This window comes from Sciurus vulgaris, assembly GCF_902686455.1.
Source record: "Sciurus vulgaris genome assembly, chromosome: 1".
Taxonomy (NCBI): domain Eukaryota; kingdom Metazoa; phylum Chordata; class Mammalia; order Rodentia; family Sciuridae; genus Sciurus; species Sciurus vulgaris.
Genome location: NC_136461.1, coordinates 16,659,180 through 16,679,974, shown reverse-complemented (window position 1 = coordinate 16,679,974; position 20,795 = coordinate 16,659,180). Strand labels below are relative to the sequence as shown.

Genomic DNA, 20,795 nt, shown 5'->3' with positions numbered 1-20,795 from the left:
GACTGCTCTGAGGGAGCTTTCCGAAGTACTTAAAATAAAAGTGTTTTCTTATACTGGGGCAACTTCTTGCAGATGGTCACTCTGCACCCCTCGAATCGAATCAGGCAGGACCAAGAGCTGAGGAAGCAATTTCTTTAATTTTACTGGAATCCAGGGCACAACAAGAAAAACACCCAAAACCACATGGAGACAGAAGACAAGACACGACTCCTCCCCACCACCTCCCTGGCCCTAAAGTGGGGACACAGTGAGGGTGAGAGCCAGGGGAGACCTTGAGCCTCAGTCCAGCCCTGCGGGCTCCAGGCCTGCAAGGGAGGAGGGTAACAGGAGGCAGGGCCCAGCCCCCATGTGGGGGGATGGCTGGGGAGGCTCCCGAAGGCCTCCACCTCCTCACCGACACTCCTGCCAGGGGCAGGCAGCCACAGCAGCAAGGGACCCGGGCCACGGACACATTCATGATTGAGAAGCAGCTGCAGTGAGGCGGGAGAGACACGGGATTATCCGGGCAGAATTGGGGTGGGGCCTGCAAGGGCCCCACGGGCCAAACCCTGAGGTCACAGGAGGGGGCCCAAAGCGGGGCTAGTGAGTGAGGTCCTGAGTGAGTGGGTCAGCAGCTGGGCCCTTGCTCCTGCTGCCTACTTCCCCTCCAACACTGCTGCTGGGGGCCGCCTTCAGGGAGGTGGGCTAAGGAAGCAGCCCACCCTACTGCAGACAGCCAAGCGGCCAAGGCCAGGAAGGCCTGGCCAGGCCTGTTGCCTGCCCCAGAGGCCTGTGGGATGAGGACAGGGCAGGAGGGAGGGAACGGGCTCGACCGGCTCAGATCCAAGATGGTGCCACGCTTGCTTGCTGGGTCCCCTGTTAGCTGGGGGACTGTGCTGCGAGCCAAACTCTGATTAGACTGGAGGCAGCAGCTTCTCAAGAAATTCCTTCACGGCAGCCATCTCCTGGGGGTGAGGGGGGATTGAGGCTCCCGCTGGAGGGAGGAGGGAGCGAGGTGGGAGTGGGAAGCCCCCCACTGACCTGAGGACAGGAGCTGTGCATGACTCCTGGGTATGTCTTGAATTGGACCCTGGCAGGTGTGACAACCGACCGGAGCTTCTCAGCCGTCAGGGCCCCAAACCGTACGGGGACCATGGGGTCTAGTTCCCCATGGCACTGGAGGATGGCCAGGTCCTTGGCACTGCCGTTGGCTGCCTGTGGGCCAGACGGAGCTCAGGGCAAACCAGCATGCGGCACGATGCCCAAGCCGCAAGGACACTCGAAGGCAGGAGAGGGTCTGTGGGAACACTGACCTGGGGGAAGTTCCGGTGCAGAGGCAGCCAGCAGCTCAATGCCACAATGCCAGCCAAAGGGTGGGGGCAGGTGAGAGCCGTGTAGAGGGACAGGGCCCCGCCCTGGGGGGAAGAGAGAATGAGTCATGAAGGCACAGCTCACCCACCCAGCCCCTACCCCTCCCTGCCCACTCACCTGTGAAAAGCCCCCCAGGACGATCCGATTGGCGGGAATCCCGTTCTTCATCTCGTGCTCGATCAAGGCCTTGACTGGGGGGAGGGGTGTGATTGGCTGGGGGAAGCTGCCGGGAGGACCCCAAGGGAGGCAGGCAGGCACCGTCCAGCACCTTCTGGGGACAGGGAAGCGGGTGCTGAGAAGGGGCTGGGGCCTTACTGTTCTCTGCAGCCTTCTTGATGCCAGCCTCATCCTCTGGAGCGTCTGGACTCAGCCCCATCAGGTCAAACCTAGGGAAGCAGAGGAGTGGGCAGCTGTGCTGGCCAGCCCCCCACAGTTCCCTGGTTCCTGTCCCCCAAGTCCCACACTCACCAGGAGGGCATCACCATCTTCATGTTCAGTGTCACAGGGATCCTAGGCCTGGGAGGGAGAGCCAGAAAGGTGTCATGCTCAGGGGGTAAGGAAGCCACAGCAGAGGACCCGGGAGGGGGACAGAGCAGCCTCTGGGGGCCCCTCCCAGCAGGCAGGGCCTGTGTTTAAGGTGTTGCCAGGCAACCTGCCACGTGGGGCTGGAGGCTGTGGTTGGGGCATCAGCAGTAGCGATGGAGCAGCAGAGCCCAGCGCTCGGTGTTACCGGGGCTCCAGCTCGGTAGGTGAGTACTTGGGGCTGGGGCATGGGAGGCCCTGGTTCTAGGAGGTCCAGGAGGCCCTAGGGCTGGGGGCTGGTGCTAGATCCATTCCCGGGGGCTCCCCAAGAGCTAATGCTAACAAGGCGCTGCTGCCTGCTCTGAGCCCCAGCCCCAGGACACAAAGGACAGCTGCAAACAGGCCTGGGACCACAGGGTAATACCCACCCTGCATGATTCCCCTACAGGACCATCCCGCTCACTCTCCCTTGCTGGGGTGACACTCACGCATGGGGACAGATGTATTTGACGTGAGGGAGCCGGATGGTGGAGAGGGCGTCAGCCCAGCTGTGCCTGTAGGAGGGAAGGGAGAGGAGGCTCCGATGCAGGGGGGGCCTTCAGCCTGCTGCCCGCCCACCTCCACAAGGAATGCCCCCACCAGCTCACTCACCCTGTGTCTCCAAGTCCATGTAAAAAAATAACCTAGAAAATCAGAGATGGGGCGATGAGGAGGTCCCCTTCCAGGTCCCCCAGCATGGGCCCACCCCTCCCACAGGCAAGGACGGGGGAAACAGGTGGCAGCCAACAGGCTATTAACCCTGAGCCTCCTGGCTTCAGCCCACTCCCTTCCCAGCATTGCCACCTCCATGTTTCCCACACTCCCTCCAGCCAGTTCCCCAGCTGTCCCCACCAGGTCTGGCAAATGGGGGGGAATGCTGCCAAGGGTGAAGGGCCCCTTACCGCAGCCGTTTCCCGCTCAGCTCCAGACACAGTAGCAGCGTCGGTGAGCAGGGGCACAGACATGGTGTTACCACACATACACCGCAGGGCTCCCTGCAGGCTGGGCCTGAACAAATGAGGGGCTGCAGTCAAGAACAAGCTGGCCGGGGGCAGCCTTCTGACAAGGGGTGCCACCCATGCCACAGCCCCCGCACAGCCCTAGGTTCTGTGCTGGACAGAGAGAAAAGGTAGGCAAGAAGTCCCAGGGCAAGAGGGTAGGAAGTTCCAGGGCTGAAAAGCAGAGGCAGTCTCCCTAGTGGCCCAGAACTCTGTCCCTGGTTCTGACCCAACTCCAGAGCCTGAGTTTGCTGGAGATGAGCAGGGGCAGTGCACAGGGGCTGGAGGTGGAGGCGAAGAAGGGAGGCAGGGCAACCCCTACTGACCACCCCCCAAGTTCCTCAGTGCCCTCTCCTCTCTCACCTCCAGTTGCCCCTTCTCTAGGGTCCCTGGGTCCCCTCCTCCCCAACACCATCCCTACTGGGAAATGAAGGGGAGAAAAATGCCAGAGAAATATGCTCCTAGCCCCTGCCCTCCTCCCATCTTCTCCCTCCCAGCCCCCCAGCCAGCTTCACAGCAGTTTCTGGCTCACCATTCCCAGAGCCCCAGGAGCTGCCCATGTCCTCTGAAAGCATAAGGACTCCTGAGTGCCACCCACCCTCAACTGGTGCTCCACACCCTGCTGAGTGGGGCTACCTGCTGCTGCTGCTGCTGCCACTGACTCCAAATGGGGCCCCAGCTGAACAGGTTCTGGGACTCCCAAACACACAAAAGAATGTCAGGCTGGCTGGCCCCTCCCCGTCCTTAGCATCCTCCAAACTCCGGAAGCTTCCGCTACCTACCTCCAAGTGCCTCCCTTTTACAGGGCGCCCAGCACTCCCCACTGGCTCCCACCTCCAGCTGACCCCCGACTGCCCTCCCCACAGCAGGAAGATCACAGGGGATCTTGCACCTGACCCCAGGGCCCCTCTTCCCACCCGGGAATGCACCTCCGCCCTAAGCTAGGCTTCCCCGTCTTCTTCGCTCTGGGGACTCCCTCCTCCCGCCCCGGTTCCCCCTCTCCGAAGGGTGTCTTCCCTCCTGACCTGGGTCTCCCTCCAACCCCAGTTAGAGCCGGGGCCTCCCACTACCCACCATGGGAACTTCTGTTCTGCCAAGGGTCGCCGCCTCCCCACGGTGACGCTTCCTAGCTGGACCCAGGACTCTCACCTGCCCACAAAGGGGCTTTCTACCTCGGACCCTGGGAAGCTCCTGCCCCTCAGCCGCACCGCCACTTCCGACCGCGAAGTCCTCTCGGCGCGGGCAGCCCCTCGCCCGGCCGCGGGGCACTCCCAAAGTCCCCAGGACTGGACAGCGCCCGGCGCCGCGCCCCCGCCCCCAGCGCTCGGGCCGCGCCTCCTCCCGCGCCCGGCCGCCCCGCCCGCCGCGCCCCGGCCCCGGCCCCGGCCCGGCACCTCTCTCCCGGGGCGTGCGAGACCGCTCGGGCGATTCTCCCCTTTCTCCCGCACAGACACTCTTCCCCTCGGCCGCCCCCGCCGGAACTTCCGTTCGGGTCCCGGGAACCCAGCCATCGCGCTGCCGGAAGTGGCCTGGCCGGCGGTACGGAACCCGGAAGCGGGGCCGGCTCCCGGCTCGGGGCTGCCATGTTGCCCCGCGCCCCGCCCGCGGCCCCGGAGGACGCCCTGCCGCCGGCGCCTCGCACTTCGCCGGCGTGAAGCCGGCCGCCTGCCCACCTGCACGCGGCGCACTGCGGCGGCCCTGGGCGCCGGGCCCGTTGTGGGCTTTCGATACCTTTGTGTGTGCTAGGGACACAGCGTGCTGAGACGCACTTGTGGGCTGTTACTACAGCGCAGCTCACGAGCCCCCGTCCCCTCGCGGAGCGGGCGCCCGCCGGGCGAGCGCGCCTTCACCCTCACTCAGCAGCACGCCGGCCTCGCGTCCTGCTTGAGGTCGGACGACCTGTGCTTCCTCACCTCTTCTCCCGGGATGGCCCGAAAAGGCCTGAGGTCACTAGTCCTCCGGTCTTATCTTACACCTTGGGATTACTCTAAGTCTGCCTTTCTTGACCTGCTTCCTGAACTATAAAATGGTGTTAATAACCACCCTGCCTACTTCACAGGCTCAAATGAGGTCGTGTGAACATGCTTTATACACTGTGAAGTCCCGGTGCGAGGCCTTAATCACTCTAAAAAGTACCCTGGGAAAATATGCAGGCCATATCAGGATGGCTGGAAAGGCATCAAGCAATGTTATCTTAGCACCGTCCTGGACAAGCAGTGCCACGCAGGGTGCATGTCACCATCAAATGAACCAGGAACAAAAGGGCTTCATTTGGTCACCAGTGAGTCGCCTTTATGCTAATAAAGTGGAAATAGGTATCGGGAAAAAAGCCCGGGAGGCAAGCTGGGGTGAAGGATCATGCCCCCATGCCCCAAGCGTGGAGATCTGCAAGTTGGGTCACACTTGTCCCTCGGCAGCTGAGGATTCATTCTCCCAGCTTAACCTGCACTATTTTTCTTTTTTCTTTTAACTGAAACAAAACAGTACAAACTGGAAGCTCAACAAAGCACCTTTCTCCAAGCCAAGAGGCAGTTTAGTTTTGAGTACTCAGGTCATGGAGTTGGAACCTAAAACAAAACTTCTGGGCAGGAAAACTGGGGGAACCACAGTAAACCAAAGACCCAGGACTGGATGTCACAAGAGAACACAAAAATGAGAGAAAATATGGCTTCCCCCGCAAGAGAATCCCTGCTGGGTCTACTTATGAAGAATGAAATTCTTCCTGCATCTTCAATCACCCAAAGCCATGGCATTTTCAGCAAATTCTTCAGAGTGAAGTTTCAATTCAGGAGCCCATCCCAGGGCTACCTGTGATTTGTGCTTTAGTTGGTGGAACCCTGAAGGGCTAGCATGCTCTGAGATTTCTAACTTTCCATTGCCCTTTAGTCCAAATTAAAACATAGCCCTTCTTTTAATCCTTAAAATGATTCAACTGAAAGAAAGAGGTTGTGGCTGAGGAGTGGTTAGGACTCTTGGTGCACCAAGAACTGCACTTGGATTCTAGTTGATTTCAGGCTGCATTTCAGAATCTCCAGGATGGACAAGGCTTGGGATGGCAGACTCCAGAGGACAGGCTGAAGAAAGTAGCTAGATCTGCCTGACAACGTTTGCATAGGCCAATGCTTCCTCTCAAGAGAATCAGATTCAACGCTAGTTCCCCTTATCAACTGTTCCTGCTTTCTGCAGGCAACAGTATACTGACAACCTCAAATCCCCTTTTCAAATACTTAAATGACTTTCAGATGTTAAGTCCAAAGTCTCTGGTCCACCTTTAGACAATGCACTGCTCAGTTCCTTTCCTTATCTTTATTTCTTCTGATGTGCTCCAGGATCTGTCCTCCTTTTTCCCCTCCTCCCTTGTTTTTGTAAATGTCACTCTACAGGTTATTTCCCTTCATGAGAAATCGAATATCGTCTTTAACTCCACCTTTCTCTTTACAAATGTGGGTACTGGAGGGCTTTTAACGTATCATACAGAATTAAGCTCAACTTTTCCAGGAGAAACCGATCTAGTCTTAATTGTGGCACTATCATCTCCCTAGATCAAAATAAAAATTTCAGAGTTCAATACAGTTTCCAGTAAAATTAAAATTTCATCAGTACTACCTAAAATTCAAAAGAAAATACAAACGTTATGTCTGGCAAGGATTTATTAGGAAGCTTATTAGTCACAGTGAATAAACGCCATGAACAGAAGAACTCAAGAGATCTCCAAATTCTGGCATTGGGCTTACAACACAAGTTAGAAGCTAATAAAACATTAAGGAGGTTCCAAGGGGAATCTTAACTAAGTCTCAATCTTACCCCGATTAGGTTACCCATAAACACAAATGATTCCCGTGCTCTCCCCAGATTGCTTAGCTGGGCAGTGGGAAAGACCTTCCCTACAAGCTATCACACATCATCAGGAGACTCCTGCCTTCCAAGGTATAACCACGGGACACTGTGCGTGACAGACAACTCCAAGCTGGGCAACTTGACAAGAATGCTGAGTAACAGGGAGAAGGAACAAGCAGGGACAAGTGTTTCTAGTTGGAGACCCCCCTGATAGCTCATACAAACAAAATCCTGAAGCTTCAGGTTTCCTGGAACTCAGGAAGTTTCCATTTAAAAAAACAAACAAACAAATCACATAAAAATCCTGCCACAAAGCAACAAGACACTTGGGATCCCATGGCCACATCAATGGGAAAAGCAAGCATTATCCATGACAGCCAGATGCCACCCAACCTAAGATCCAACTTCTGCAGTGCCCTAGAGAACCACGATTGTCCCTCAGCACCCATGCAACCCTCCCAGTGGTGTGATATCTTCCATAGGCCGGGTTTCTGCAGCAAACCCCAAAGAGAAAACTCAGCAGAGGCTGTGGCAACCAACTCTCACTGGGGCCTCATCTCTGTCCTTCCCAATAGGTGGTACGTCTTCACTGACAGCGCATCTGTGGGAGCCTGGGCCAACCCTTAGGAAATGAAGTGTGTCTGTGGGGTAACCTGATGGACCCGGTGATCTGCTGGGTTGGCTGATGCTTCATAATTGCAGATGGTCACCTCATGTCGGCGAAGCTGCAAGAAAATGGAGATGCTGGGTCAGTGGGCCATTAAGGAATTGAAGTCTGCAGTCTCCTTTCTAGCACGTCTCAAAGCTCCTCTCCTCTTTTTTATCTTGAGAAATCTGCAACCATCATTATTAAGGATTCACTTGCAACTGAGATCCATTCCCTACTCTGTAATGGGGGCACTGGAAGAATAGGAGCTTGTCTATTTTATTTATTATCTTATCTCTGGTGCTTAGAACAAGAAAGATCATCAAGAATGCTTTTTGTTTTTATTTGGTGTGGGAGTGGAACCAAGGGCCTCGAGCATGCTAAGCATGCGCTGGCTGAGCTACATTTCCAGCCCCCTGCTGAAACTGCTGAAGGAAAATATTTGAAAGTGAAAAACTGTGAATTAAAATAATTTCAATTTTTAAAATACCTATAGTCAGTCTAATAGGAAGAGTTTATAATGACCAAGAAAAATTGCCTCGTTTGTTCTTTCCTCTCCCTTAAAGCCCCTGCTCTGATGTTTTTATCAGCCCCCTCTTACCTCAGTCCATTCTCCTCTCAGGCCAATATAAAAGACCTTTGTGGTATCTGCTCCAAAATTTTTTGAAATATGAATCGAGAGATGATAGACATTTGAAAAACGGGAAATTCTAGAGGATGAAAAAGAGAAAGATGAGAAGACACAGGTTACTGTCCAGTGAGCATCTCACAACCAGGACACAACAGTTCAGCTCCAAAGTGTGGTAAAACCCAGGCAAATGTCAGCAATCACTCTTGGGTTCTTCCTTCTCATTTTTCTCCTTTGGACAAGCAATTCATTCAATGAATATTTCCTGAGCCATGTGCCAGATCCTGTCCAAGGCAGTAGAGACACAAAGATGAATAAACACGGCTCCTCCCCTCCAGGAAAAGGAATGATAAATCCTGTATAACTGAGCAGGGGTTCTGAAGTATGCTTTGTATTGGTCTAAGCCATAGGGGAAAGAAAACTAAGAGAGCCTGCTAAAAGCCCACTATGCAAAGAATTCTGAAAAATGTTTCCTAAGACTATCTTAGGAGCTCACACAGATCAGCCAGTGGCTTATAAGTTAACAAGTCTGTGGCTTGCACTGATTTTCTGCCAAAAATTGACCAAGCCAAGGATCAAGATGCCTCCTCCACTTTTTTAACTCATTTCTTATGCGAAGAGGGCAGGAGAGTGGCCAAAAATAAATGGCAAGCTCTGTACGCACTTCTGCATATGAGGATATGCTCACTGCAAATGAGGATGTGCTACTATTCCTCAGCAGCTGTGGAAGACAGGTCCCATGCTTACTTTGTAGCATATTCTAATTCTCCTGTAAGATCCCGGTTCAGGCTAAAGGTCTGATCTGGCTCTCTTTCTGTATCATCAAATGACATCTGTGGAATGTTCTTGTACCTAGGAAAGGAAAGAGGGAAAAAAACATGAAGAAATGTACATTATCACATTTTTCAGTTTTAAAAAGCTTCCCACTGACTGCTCAACTGGCTTCACTTCTTCCATCTAAAGATCAAAATTTGCAGTGAAATTTTGGAAATGGCGTTTTACTGGCATTTAGGCATAAATATCCTTAAACCAACAAGAAACAGTAGTGACACCAGTAGTCCCAATTATTCAGGAGGCTGAGGCAGGAGGATTCATAAGAGCCTAGGGGTTCAGGGACAGCCTAGGCAAGATAGTGAGATACCTGTCTCTTTAAAAAAAGAAAGAGAAAGGTGAGGGAAGAAAAGAGCTGAGAACTGCAACATGATCCAGTGGCATCTTTGAGTGGGCTAAGATCACATGAGAAGCGATACACAAAGAGGTGGCTCAAACTAGGTCACGTGCAGCAAATGCATGGAGAAAATAAGCCACTCAGCACATTCATACCAAGCTGAGGATGTGGAATAAAACAGCCTACTCATGGGAAAAAAGACACACTTTGGCATAAGCATATTAAACAGTTAAGAGATAAGATCAGGTAACCCAACACTCAAGCATTTTTTGTTTCCAAAAATTACCCCATATACTCAATCATCTTGCAGTTCTAAAAATAATACAATTTAGGGATTTCCGATTCAAAAGCGCACAAATGCCTGCAAACTTGCAAAAGTTTTTGGCAAGTCAAGGTATCACTGCTAATAAAGAAAATATTTTTCAAAGCAAAATCTAAGTAACAGCAGTATCTATAATCCACACATTCTGCAGGCCTAAGTCACATATATCAACCAACACCAGGGTGTTTTTATTAACACACCTACAAAGGAGGGGCCTAGATTTTAGCGGCAGCAAAATGCATATAATTTTAAAAAGCAAATGTTTGCTTCAAAGTGTTTCTAAGGATGATGCACAGCAGAATAATAATAATAATGAACATTTATGAGCAGCATTATGAGAGGAACTGTAGCTCTGCAGTTAAAAGCAGTGTCTCAGGCTGGGGGTGTAGCTCAGAGGTAGAGTGCTTGCCTAGCATACCAGAGGCCTGGTTAATCTCCAGCACTGGAAGCAAAAAGAAAGAAGGTATCTTAACCTATAGAACTGTAGAAAATATTTGTGAACTATTCATCTGACAAGGGATTAATGGCAAGAATACATATGGAACAACCCAATAGCAAAGATACAATAATCCAATTTTTAAAAAGGCAATTAAGCTGGGTTTGGTAGTACATGCCTGAAATCCTAGGTACTTGAGAGGCTGAGGCAGAAGGATCAAAACTGAGGCCAGCCTGGGCAACTTAGTGAGATGCTATTTCAAAATAAAGAATAAAGGCTGGGAATGTAGCTCAGTGGTAGAGCACCCCCGGTTCAATCCCAAGTACTGAAAAAAAAGCGGGGTGGGCAAAAGGTCTGAATAGAGTTTCTCCAAAGAAAATAAAGGGCCAACAAATACACGAAAAAATGCTCAGAATTACTACTTACCAGGAAAATGGAAATCAAAACCACAAGATAACAACTCACTTCCATTAGGATGGCTGTTATCAAAAACCCAGAAAAAAAAAAAAAAAAGGCTGATGAGGCGGCAAAGAAAGGGGAACCCTTGCACACAGCTTGTATTGTGGAAAACAGCATGAACAGCCTTCCAGACACAGAACCATCACAAGATCCAGCGATTCCATTACGGGGCTTATAACAAAAGGAGCAGAATCAGTATGTGAAAAAGACGGCCCCACGCCTACATTCACTGCAGCACCACTCACAATAGCCAAGGTAAGGCAGCAACCTAGGTGTCCACCCGCAGGTGAATGGATGAAGAAAATGTGTGTGTGTGTACCCACGATGGAATCTTAATCAGCCATCAAAAGAATGAAATCCTATCATTTGTGGCAACGTGGATGAGCCCAGAGACCACTTAGTGAATTACAGCAACGAAAGGCAAATGCTGCATGTTCTCACTTAAGATATGGAAGCTAAGAAGTTGATCTCATGGAAGTGGAGAGCAGAATGGTTAGACTGGGAAGAGTGAAAGAGGGAGGGATGAAGGTAGGATGGCTAATCAGTACAGGGATACAGTCAGACAGGAGGAATACCGCTAACATTCTTTTGTCTGTTTTGGTACCAGGGATTGAGCCCAGGAGCACTGTCCCACTGAGCCATATCCCCAGTCTTTTCTATTTTTTATTTTGAGACAAGGTCTCACTAATTTGCTGAGGCTGGCCTCGAACTTGCAATCCTCTTGCCTCAGCCTCCTGAGTCACAGGGATTACAAGCGTGTACCACTGTGCACACTTCTAATGTTCTTAATAACACAGTAGGATACTGTAGTTGATGACAATTAGTTGTATATTTAAAATAGCTAGCAGAGAATATTTAGGGTTGGGGGGACTGGCAGGGTAAGGTTGCTGGAGATTGAACCTAGGGCTTCATGCACACTAGACAAGTGCTCTACTACTGAACTACATTTCCAGTCCTAGTGAGAATTTTGAATGTTCCCAACACAAAGAAAATGACAAATGTTGAAGGTGATGGTTCTACCAATCACCCAGAACATTACAGTTTACATATATGAAATATCATACTGTACTCCATAAATATGTACAATTATTTTGTGTTAATTAAAATAATAATAAAAATTAAAAAGAAATAAATAGCAATCTGTGGAGCTAGACTTCTAGGTCTAAAGCTGGCTGTCACTTACCAGCTGTGTAATTTTGGACAAGTGATTTAACCTCTGTGTCTCGGTTTCCTCATCTGTAAAATTGGGATAGTGACAGTACATAGTCCAAACAGTAGATATGAAGGTTAAATGGGATCAATTCTAAGAGTTGCATATATTAAAACTTAAAATTCTACTATGAAGAATTATATACACAAAAGCAGACAGAATATAATGAATTCCAAAACTTACTACTCATCACCATAATGAACAACAAATTTATGCCAATTTTGCCTATCACTCCTACTTTGCTTTTGTTTCATACTTCAATGCAATCCTAGATATACCATTTCACCCATAAATACTTTAGTATTTCCAAAAAAGACTTCTTAAAACAAAGATATTCAGAGCTGAGGCTGTAGCTCAGTGGCAGAGGGGTTGCCTAACATGTGTGAGGCATTGGGTTCAACCCTTAGTACTGCATAGAAAAATAAAGTAAGGGCATTCTGTCCATCTACAACTATAATTTTTTTTAAAAAGTACTTTTTTATAGTAATTAGCAATATTAATAATTAACCACAGCTAACAATTCTTTTTCTTTCTATTCTTTCTTTTGTGGTGCTCAGGGTCAAACCTGGGACTTTGAGCATCTTGGCAAGCACTCAACTACTGAACTACATACCCCCTGCAACGATAATTCTTTAATGTCATCTAACATCTGTACGTGGTATTCATATACCTCTGATTTAAGATTCTCAGTTTAGCTGGGCATGGTGGCAAACCCCTATAATCCCAGCAACTCAGGAGTCTAAGGCAGGAAGATCTCAAGTTTGAGGCCAATCTCAGCAACTTAGCAGGACCCCATCTCAAAATTAAAAAAAAAAAAAAAAAAGGACTAGGACTATATAACTGAGTAGTAAGATGTGTCTGGGTTCAATTCCTCATTACCACCCCCCCACCCCGCCGCCGCAAAAAAAATTCTTTTTTTTTTTTTTTTTTTTGTGGTGGGGATCGAACTCAGGGACTTGTGCTTACAAGGCAAGCACTCTACCGACTGAGCTATCTCCCCAGCCCAAAAAAATTCTTAATTTAACTTTTTTGGATGTGTCAATGACATGTCATAGTTGGACAGGAATCATTTTGTTTCTTTATAAAGTCTACATAAAATAATGGTACATTACAATGATATCTTAGATTCAGAAAAATGTTATATATGTGGTATGCTTAGAACTATTAAGTATTTGTACCTGCTCACCCAAAACTGGGCCTGTACTATGTTCCAGACCTATTCTAAGCTCTTTAAATGTTGGATCTCCACAACCTCTTGAGGTTATACTATTATTGTTCCTATTTTACATGAGAAAATAGAGGCATAGAGAAGATAAGTAATGTCCCAGTCCTGCAGCAGCTAGGAAGTATGCAGCCAGAATTTGAACCCAGTTTACCTCAGAGTCCACTCTTAACCCAAAGCAACAGGGATGTCTGAAATCAGCCCATCTCCCCAGTAACTGAGTCTCCAAAAGCATCAGTTCAAACATACTATTTCCTTAAAATGACTGCATATGCGAATCTGCTTTGAAATTTGTGGTTTAATATTCAAAAAATGGTAGCAAGTTATTGAATCTCTCTAAAGTCCATATAAACTGATCAATTTTTCATATTAAAAAAAATTTCTTTTCTTTTTCTTACAGTGCTGGAGATCAAACTTGGGGCCTCAGGCATGCTAGGCAGTTATCACTCGGCTACATCCCTAGCCTGCATGAAAAAAAAAAAAATTGGTGGGGGGAGGTGGTACAGGGGATTGAACTCAGGGGCATTCTACTACTGAGCTACATCTTTTTATTTTTTATTTTGAGCCAGGGTCTCACTAAGTTGCTGAGGCTGTTCTGGGACTTACGTTCCTCCTGCCTCAGCCTTCTGAGTTACTGGAATTACAGGCATGCACCATCATGTCTAGCTGGATGATTTTTTTCTTTTTAATGTAAAGTTCTTCTGTTATTTGTTTCTCAGAACTCAGAAAAAGAGTTTTTCTATTCTAAACTACACTTGAATAAAGTAAATTGTCTAAAAGTGAGTACTAGCTGGGTGAGGAGGCGCATACCTATAATCCCAGCATTACAGAGACTGAGACAAGATTGTGAGTTCGTCAACTTCAGCAACTTAGTGAGGCCCTAAGCAACTCAATGAAACCCTGTCTCTTAAAAAAATACCAAAACAGGGCCAGGGATATGGTTTAGTAGTTAAATGCCACTGAGTTCAAACCCCAGTTCCAAAAAAAAAAAGGAGTACTAACTCTGGGGGCAACAGATCTAGAGTCATAAGAGATACAGAGAACTTGGCTATCTAAAGGCACACAAACTCAGAGCAATCCCATGTATCCCATGTCAACATAACATCTGCAAAGAAGACAACTGCATGAAATACCAAGGAACATCTTGAAACTCATCCCAAGAGTGGAATCCATAAAGATCATTTGAGATCTACAGCTGGGTTACCAAGAAAACTGCAAAGTCATCAACAACTGGCATTTATAGAATGCTCTCTGAATGAATGATGCCACAGGAAGCACTGTGAAAAAGAGACAAGCTGTTGGCCCTAAAGATGTTTAATCTAAAAACGTCACTGGGCTGGGATGTAGCTCATTGGTAGAGTGCTCACCTAGCATGTGTGAGACCTTGGATTCAATCCCAAGCACCACAAAAAATGAAGAAATAAAAAATAAAGAGATAAGTGTATTCCCACATAAATAACGAGCCCAACATATTTTTAAAGGGAGAATATCAAATCTGATAAAGAAAAATTATATTACTTGGAATAAAGTGTTACCAAAGAAAGACAATAGAACTAGGAGCTTTGTGACCGGTCACTTACAGTCTCATCTCAGAGGGGTGTGAGTCATCATCCTCTCCCATTATAATGATGCCTTTGAGCTTGACATTGCCCGTAAATCTGCCAGAATGCAAAAGAGAAGGTTGTCAACCTGGGATTGTATCCCTGCTTAGCTGTGTGACCCCTGGGCAAGACCCTTCCCCTTTCTGAGCTTCAGTGCACTCCTCTGTCTTACTTGTACTTGATTACTTCTAAGATCAGGTCTACCTCTGGCATTCTGCAATTCTAAGAAATTTACATCTACTTTTCAGTTACTGTTCAATAAATACTGCTTCCAGTCTGCATCAAAAGAGCTATGATGCTCTCCTCCTCAAACCCACCACAGTAACTTATCCCATTTCTACAAACAAATGTGGGCTCTTGACCCAAGCAACGAATGAATCCATCTGAGAAGAGAACTGGGTACAGCCTATTTAGCCTGAGGCAGGCACCAAGGAGATACTTACGGAATATTAAACAGAAGCTCTTCATCTGCATCACTTTCAACAAACTGGAGGGAATGGGGAGGAGGGAGGAGAAAGCAACAAATATTTGCTGAGAGCCTATGACTTCAGGCATCTCCCACCCTGTTCTACAAACTGGGTTGCAATGCAAACAGTCGGCCTTCCTCAGTTTTCCAGGACTCTGAATTTGAAGCTACTTTGTCTTATCCACAGAGTTCTGACAAAGACCGTCCAATTAGAGGCTGCCTGACCCCAGTCTGAATTACGAATTGAGAGATCGGTGCTTATGTGCATTTTTCTGGAAAGGGTCCATAGCTTTCAAACGGCTCAGCTCTCAAGGGGGGCCTGCGCTCTAGATCGGAAACACCCACGGTCTCCCTTGCCCGTCTTCACCAGGTGACATGATCACGCAGCCATTGGGACCAATGGTCACACGGAAGGGGAAACGCCCTCACGGCCATCCTCCTCGATAACCCGGACAGCCTTGGCCCAGAGCGTCAGGCTGTGTAGAGCCAAAGCGCCCGCTTTCACTCTGGGCCTCAGTTTCCCTGTCTGCGAAGTGGGGATGACGACCCTGTTCGCCTCCCAAAAGGCAAGCGGGAGATCGGCACCGGAACGCGCCTGGCGACCCGGCTGTCGCTATTTTTAGCATCAGGAGTGAGGCTGACGGCGCAGCTCGGTGGCCCGAGGCCCCGCGGTCCCGCGGTCCCGCCCCGCCCGCCCCGGCGCGGGCAGCCCACCTTGGAGCGGTCGGTCCGCTCCTCCCACGGCTTGAAGACGCCGCGGCCGCTGCCCTCGCGGCTCTCGTTGAGGCACTGCAGCCGCTCCAGGTCGATGCGCAGGTACAGGCCGTAGGCCAGGCCGCGCTGCTCCGGCGGCTCCTCCCGTTCGGCGGCGCAGCGACAGCCGCCTCCACCGTGGCTGTGGCCGTGCGACATGGCGACGCCGCCACCCGCGCGTCCCCTCGGCCCCGCTGCCGCTCGCGCAGGGATCGCTCCGCGGCGCTACGACCGCCAAGCGCCGGGTCTGACGCGTCGTAAAAGGCGCCCCTGAGCGGCGCATGCGCCTGTGGCGGAAGGGGCGTGGCTCTGATGGGCGTGGCTCGGGCGGACTTCGGTGGGCGCCTTCCTTTGAGCACCAGCTCAGCGCTGTGGAAACTCGGGGGCAGAGGTGCTGTTGATGTTACCAGCGGACTGTGGTCCGGGATGCGAACCCTGCGCCCCCGAGGTTGAAGTCCGCGCCTTCTTCCGAAGCCACCACGATTTTTTGGAGCTGGTGGAGGGAGGCGCGCGCTGTGATAAGGCCCTGCGCTCTGTGGAACACGGCGTTATCACCGCCTCACATGCGTGGAGAGCTCACAGAGCCATTTTCCTGGCCACCTTCCTGCCTTTTCTTTTTCTTCTTCGTGTGTGTGTGTGTGTGTGTTTGGTACCAGGGAATGAACTCAGGGACACTTGACCACTGAGCCACATCCCCGGCCCTATTTTGTATTTTATTTAGGGTCTCACCGAGTTGCTTAGGGCCTCGTTGTTGCCGAGGCTGGCTTTGAACTTGAGATCCTCCTGCCTCAGCCTCCCGAGCCACTGGGAGTATAGGCGTGGGCCACCACCCACGGCAATTATTTTAGTACTGGGGATTGAACCCAGAGGCACTTTGCCACTGAGTTACATTCCCAGCCCTTTTTATTTTTTATTTTGAGATTTAAGGTATTTAGGGCCTTGCTAAATTGCTGAGGCTGGCCTCAAACTTGCAATTCTCCTGCCTCAGACCCCAGAGTCACTGGGATTGTAGCCTGGGCCACCATGCCCTGTGCTGGATGACCTTAAAATTGCCTCCCCTGTGTGATATTTCAGAACAGTTCTTTTATTTTTTTTATTACTTTTTGACAGTCATAAATATTTAAATTTTTTTTTTTCACACAGGTACATAGGGTAATAATGCAGGTCCTTCCCATCCCCACCTGCCCCACCCCCTCCCCTCACTGCCCTCTGTACAATCCAAAGTTCCTACATTCTTCCCCACTATGGATCAGCATTTGCTTATCAGAGAAAACATTCGGCCTTTGGTTTTTTGGAATTGGCTTATTTCACTTAGCATGATAGTCTCCAGTTCCATCCATTTGCCTGCAAATGCCATAATTTCATTCTTCTTTAAAGCTGAATAATATTCCATTGTGTAAATGTACCACATTTTCTTTATCCATTCATCTGTTGAAGGGCATCTAGGTTGGTTCCATAGTTTTGCTATGGTGAATTGAGCTGCTATAAATCTTGATGTGGCTGCATCACTGTAGTAAGGTGGTTTTAAGTCCTTTGGGTATATGACAAGGAGTAGGATAGCTGGGTTAAATGGTGATTCTGTTCCAAGTGTTCTTAGGAATCTCCACACTGCTTTCCAAAGTGGTTGCACCAATCTGAAGTCCCACCAGCAATGTACGAGTGTACCTTTTCCCCCACATCCTCACCAACACTTATTGTGGCTTGTATTCTTGATAATCGCCATTCTGAAGGAAGTGAGATGACACCTCAGAGTCGTTTTGATCTGCATTTCTCTAGTTGCTAGAGAGGTTGAACATTTTTTCCATGTTTGTTGATCAGTTGTATTTCTTCTATGAAGTATCTGTTCAGTTCCTTAGCCCTTTATTGATTGGGTTATTTGTTTTTTTGGTGTTAAGTTTTTTGAGTTCTTTATCCTGGAGATTAGTGCTCTATCTGAAGTGCATGTGGTAAAGATTTTCTCCACTCTGTAAGCTTTCTCTTCAAATTATTGATTGTTTCCTTTGCTGAAGAGAAGTTTGTTTGTTTGTTTTGTGGTGCTGGGGATTGAACCCAGTGTCTTGTGCTTGCCAAGGCAAGCACTCTACCAACTGAGCTATATCCCCAGTTCCTGAAAAGAAGTTTTTTAGTTTGAAGCCATCTGATTATTGAGTCTTAATTTTACTTCTCGAGCTTTAGGATTCTTGTTAAGGGAAGTCAGGTCCTAAGCCGACATGATGAAGATTTGGGCCTACTTTTTTTTCTACTAGGCGAAGGGTCTCTGTTCTAGTGCCCAAGTCTTTGATCTACTTTGAGTTGACTTTGGTGCAGGGTGAGAGATGGAGGTTTAATTTCATTTTGTTGCATGTGGCTTCCCATTTTTCCCAGAACCCTGGTTGAAGAGGCTATCTTTTCTCCAATGTATGTTTTTGGCACCTTTATCTAATATGAGATAACTGTATCTATGTGGGTTTGTCTCTGTGTCAGAACACACTGGTTTAAAAGATTGTGACCAAATTTTTTTAATTTTGTATTATTATTATTATTATTATTGTACTGGGAATTGAAACCAGGGGTTCTTTACCACTGAGCTAAATCCCCAGCCCTTCATAGTTTTATATGGAGTCTCACTAAGTTGCTTATCCTCACTAAGTTGCTGAGGCTGGCCTCTAACTGGCCTTCCTCCTGCTTCATCCTCCAGAGTCCGGAATCACTAGGATTACAAGTGTGCACCACTGTATTGGGTGTGACCAATGTTTAAAAGAATAAAATACAATACAAAAACAAAAACTCCGAACGTATCTTAAATTTAGTCTCGATGAAACTTTTGTTTCTGTTGGAGTATGTATACTCAGGTGCAGTAGAAAGTGTTCTTCATATTGTTGGTTGAGGTCAAAAAGAACTGAAATGAACACTCAGGAGGCTGAGGCAGGAGGATCTGAAGTAGAATGAAAAGTTGGAGGCCAAGTCAGGCACTGTGGCCCATGCCTATAATCTCTGCCACTCAGGAGGCCAAGGCAGGAGGATGGCAAGTTCTAAACCAGCCTCAGCAATTTAGTGAGGCCTTAAGCAACTAAGCAAGACCATGTCTCAAATTTTTAAAAAATAATTTTAAGAAATTAAAAGGGCTAGGGGTGGAACTCAGTGGTAAAGAGAACCCCTGGGTTCAATCCCCAGTAACAAAAAAAAAAAAAAAAAAAAAGAAAGAAAGAAAGAAAGAAAATTCAAGGCTATCTTAGACATCTTAGCAAGACCCTATCTCAAAATTTTTTTAAAAAACTTAAAGTTCTGGGATGTAGCTGAGTGGTGTAGCAACCTGGGTTCAGTCCCCACTTCTGTGAATATATAAATAAATAAATTATTTTTTAAAAAGAATCAAAAAGATTTTGTTTTCAGGATAGAATGCTCTTGAACTCCATAATGGAAAGAAGGAAAAACAGGATGCCCAGGAAGTTCTGGGATACTCTGAACAAACCCCCACTCCCTTCACAGCAGGCTCAGTGTGCCAAAGCGAGACTGGTAAGCTACAAATGAAAATATTCCTTTGTTCACGTTTTCCTACTTCAATTATTTGTGAAGTAGACAAGAGTTGTTCTGCTTCAAAATAGTTCTAGGTCAGAAATTATTCCTATTTTCACATCACAATCTCAGGCAAGGGCCCAGACTGATAAGCACTTAGTAAGTGTTCATTTAATTGAATGATACATCAGTAGTCTTTCCTTGGAAAAACTGAGTCTCACTGAAGCACCAGTCAGCTAATTCTAACAATTCATCCTAAAGTTTCACAGCTTTAAACAACAAATATTTATTATTTCTCTGTGGGTAGTTCTTTCCTGGGCCAGTTTGGCATGGGCTGGAAGTTTGGAATGGCCTTACATGCCTGGTTGATATTGGCTGTTATGTGGGATGGTGAGGTCATGTGTCTCTAGCAGACTACCTGAGCTCAGTTACAAGGCGACAGTCATCGATTTCCCAGGGGCAAGAGAGAGCAAGACCCAATTGCACAATTAACCTGTAATGTCCCATGAGGCTAGCTTTGAATTTGCAATCCTCCTGCCTCAGCCCCCCAAGCTGCTGGGATCACAGGTTTGTGCCCCTGAGCTTGGCTAAACTTCACCTACTGATTAGAGAAATGACAAAACATGATATACTTGTGTTGTTGGGATTTTTTTTTTTTTTTTTTTTTGTGCGGAGCTGGGGATCGAACCCAGGGCCTCATGCTTGAGGGGCAAGCACTGTACCAACTGAGCTATATCTCCAGCCTCGTGTTAGTTTTCTTTTGTTGTGTAACAAATTACTTCTAAGCGTAATGGCTTTAAACAACAATTGACATTTGTAATCTACAGTTTCTGGGAGTCAAGACTTTGGGAGTAACTTAGCTGGGTGGTCCTGGCTGGGGTCCCTCTTGGAGTCTCTGGCGTCCTTCGGAAGGCTGACTGAGGCTGAAGGATCGGCTTCGAAGATGGTCATGGCACGTGGCAGAAGGGGTCCTGGGTTCCTTGCCACCTGGACCTCACCGTGGAGCTGTTTGACTATCTTCCGCTGTGACCACAGCTGGCTTTCAGCAGAGCAAGTGAGCCAGGACAGAGCCACGTGGAAACCGCACGCGCTGTGACCTAGCTTTGGAGGACACAGACTGGCCATTCTGCACAGGCTCCACAGGTCAGCCAGGCACAGGAATGCACAAGACTGCAAATACCAGGAGTTGGAGACCAACAGAGGCCACTGCCAGGGCTGGCCGCCACACCGCCACACCTGCTAGGTGGCAGGGAAAGCGTCTTCATTCTGCTCATCTTTAGTTGGTCATTTGACTGCGGGTGAATTCTTTCACAATGTCGAAGCAATTGCTGTTTCTTGTAGCCCTAAGAGCATCTCTGGGGTGGCGGCTCAATGGTAGAGCTCTTGCCTAACATGTGAGAAGCACTGGGTTCAATTCCCAGCACCACATATCAATAACAAATCAAAGGCTCATTGACAACTAAAAAAAAGATTAAAGAAAGCATCTTTGTGTGCAGCCCCTCCTTTTCTGGAAGTTTCGAGGAACTTCTCTGAGCTCCCTGGTATTTCGAAGGATGACGACGCGTGCCTCGTTGTGGCTCTTTGTCTGTTGCTGGGCTGGATACCTGATCTAGGGTACCAAGTGTGAGTGTGCAGGTCAGGAC

General features: G+C 48.4%; 2 protein-coding genes across 3 annotated transcripts; both read right to left on the bottom strand.

Annotated features, from left to right (window-relative positions):
- Positions 1-118: 118 nt before the first annotated feature.
- Positions 119-4,364, bottom strand: LYPLA2 (lysophospholipase 2). 2 transcript variants are annotated; one of them, XM_079106148.1, is made up of 10 exons: positions 4,304-4,364; positions 2,814-2,919; positions 2,524-2,555; positions 2,361-2,426; positions 1,819-1,866; positions 1,666-1,736; positions 1,468-1,541; positions 1,293-1,394; positions 1,021-1,194; positions 119-944 (listed from the first exon to the last, which is right to left on the bottom strand). In XM_079106148.1, the coding sequence occupies exons 2-10, from the start codon at positions 2,889-2,891 to the stop codon at positions 894-896; spliced, it is 696 nt and encodes a 231-aa protein (XP_078962274.1). In that variant the 5' UTR covers positions 2,892-2,919; positions 4,304-4,364; the 3' UTR covers positions 119-893. The 2 variants fall into 2 exon arrangements, with proteins under 2 accessions (XP_078962274.1, XP_078962275.1); XM_079106149.1 differs by lacking the exon at positions 4,304-4,364 and adding an exon at positions 3,984-4,180.
- Positions 4,365-6,541: 2,177 nt separating this feature from the next.
- PITHD1 (PITH domain containing 1) lies at positions 6,542-15,933 on the bottom strand. Its single transcript, XM_079100959.1, has 6 exons — positions 15,619-15,933; positions 14,882-14,925; positions 14,418-14,495; positions 8,768-8,872; positions 7,994-8,102; positions 6,542-7,471 (listed from the first exon to the last, which is right to left on the bottom strand). Exons 1-6 carry the CDS (start codon positions 15,814-15,816, stop codon positions 7,370-7,372), a joined length of 636 nt encoding a protein of 211 aa, XP_078957085.1. The 5' UTR covers positions 15,817-15,933; the 3' UTR covers positions 6,542-7,369.
- Between the last annotated feature and the right edge of the window lie 4,862 nt (positions 15,934-20,795).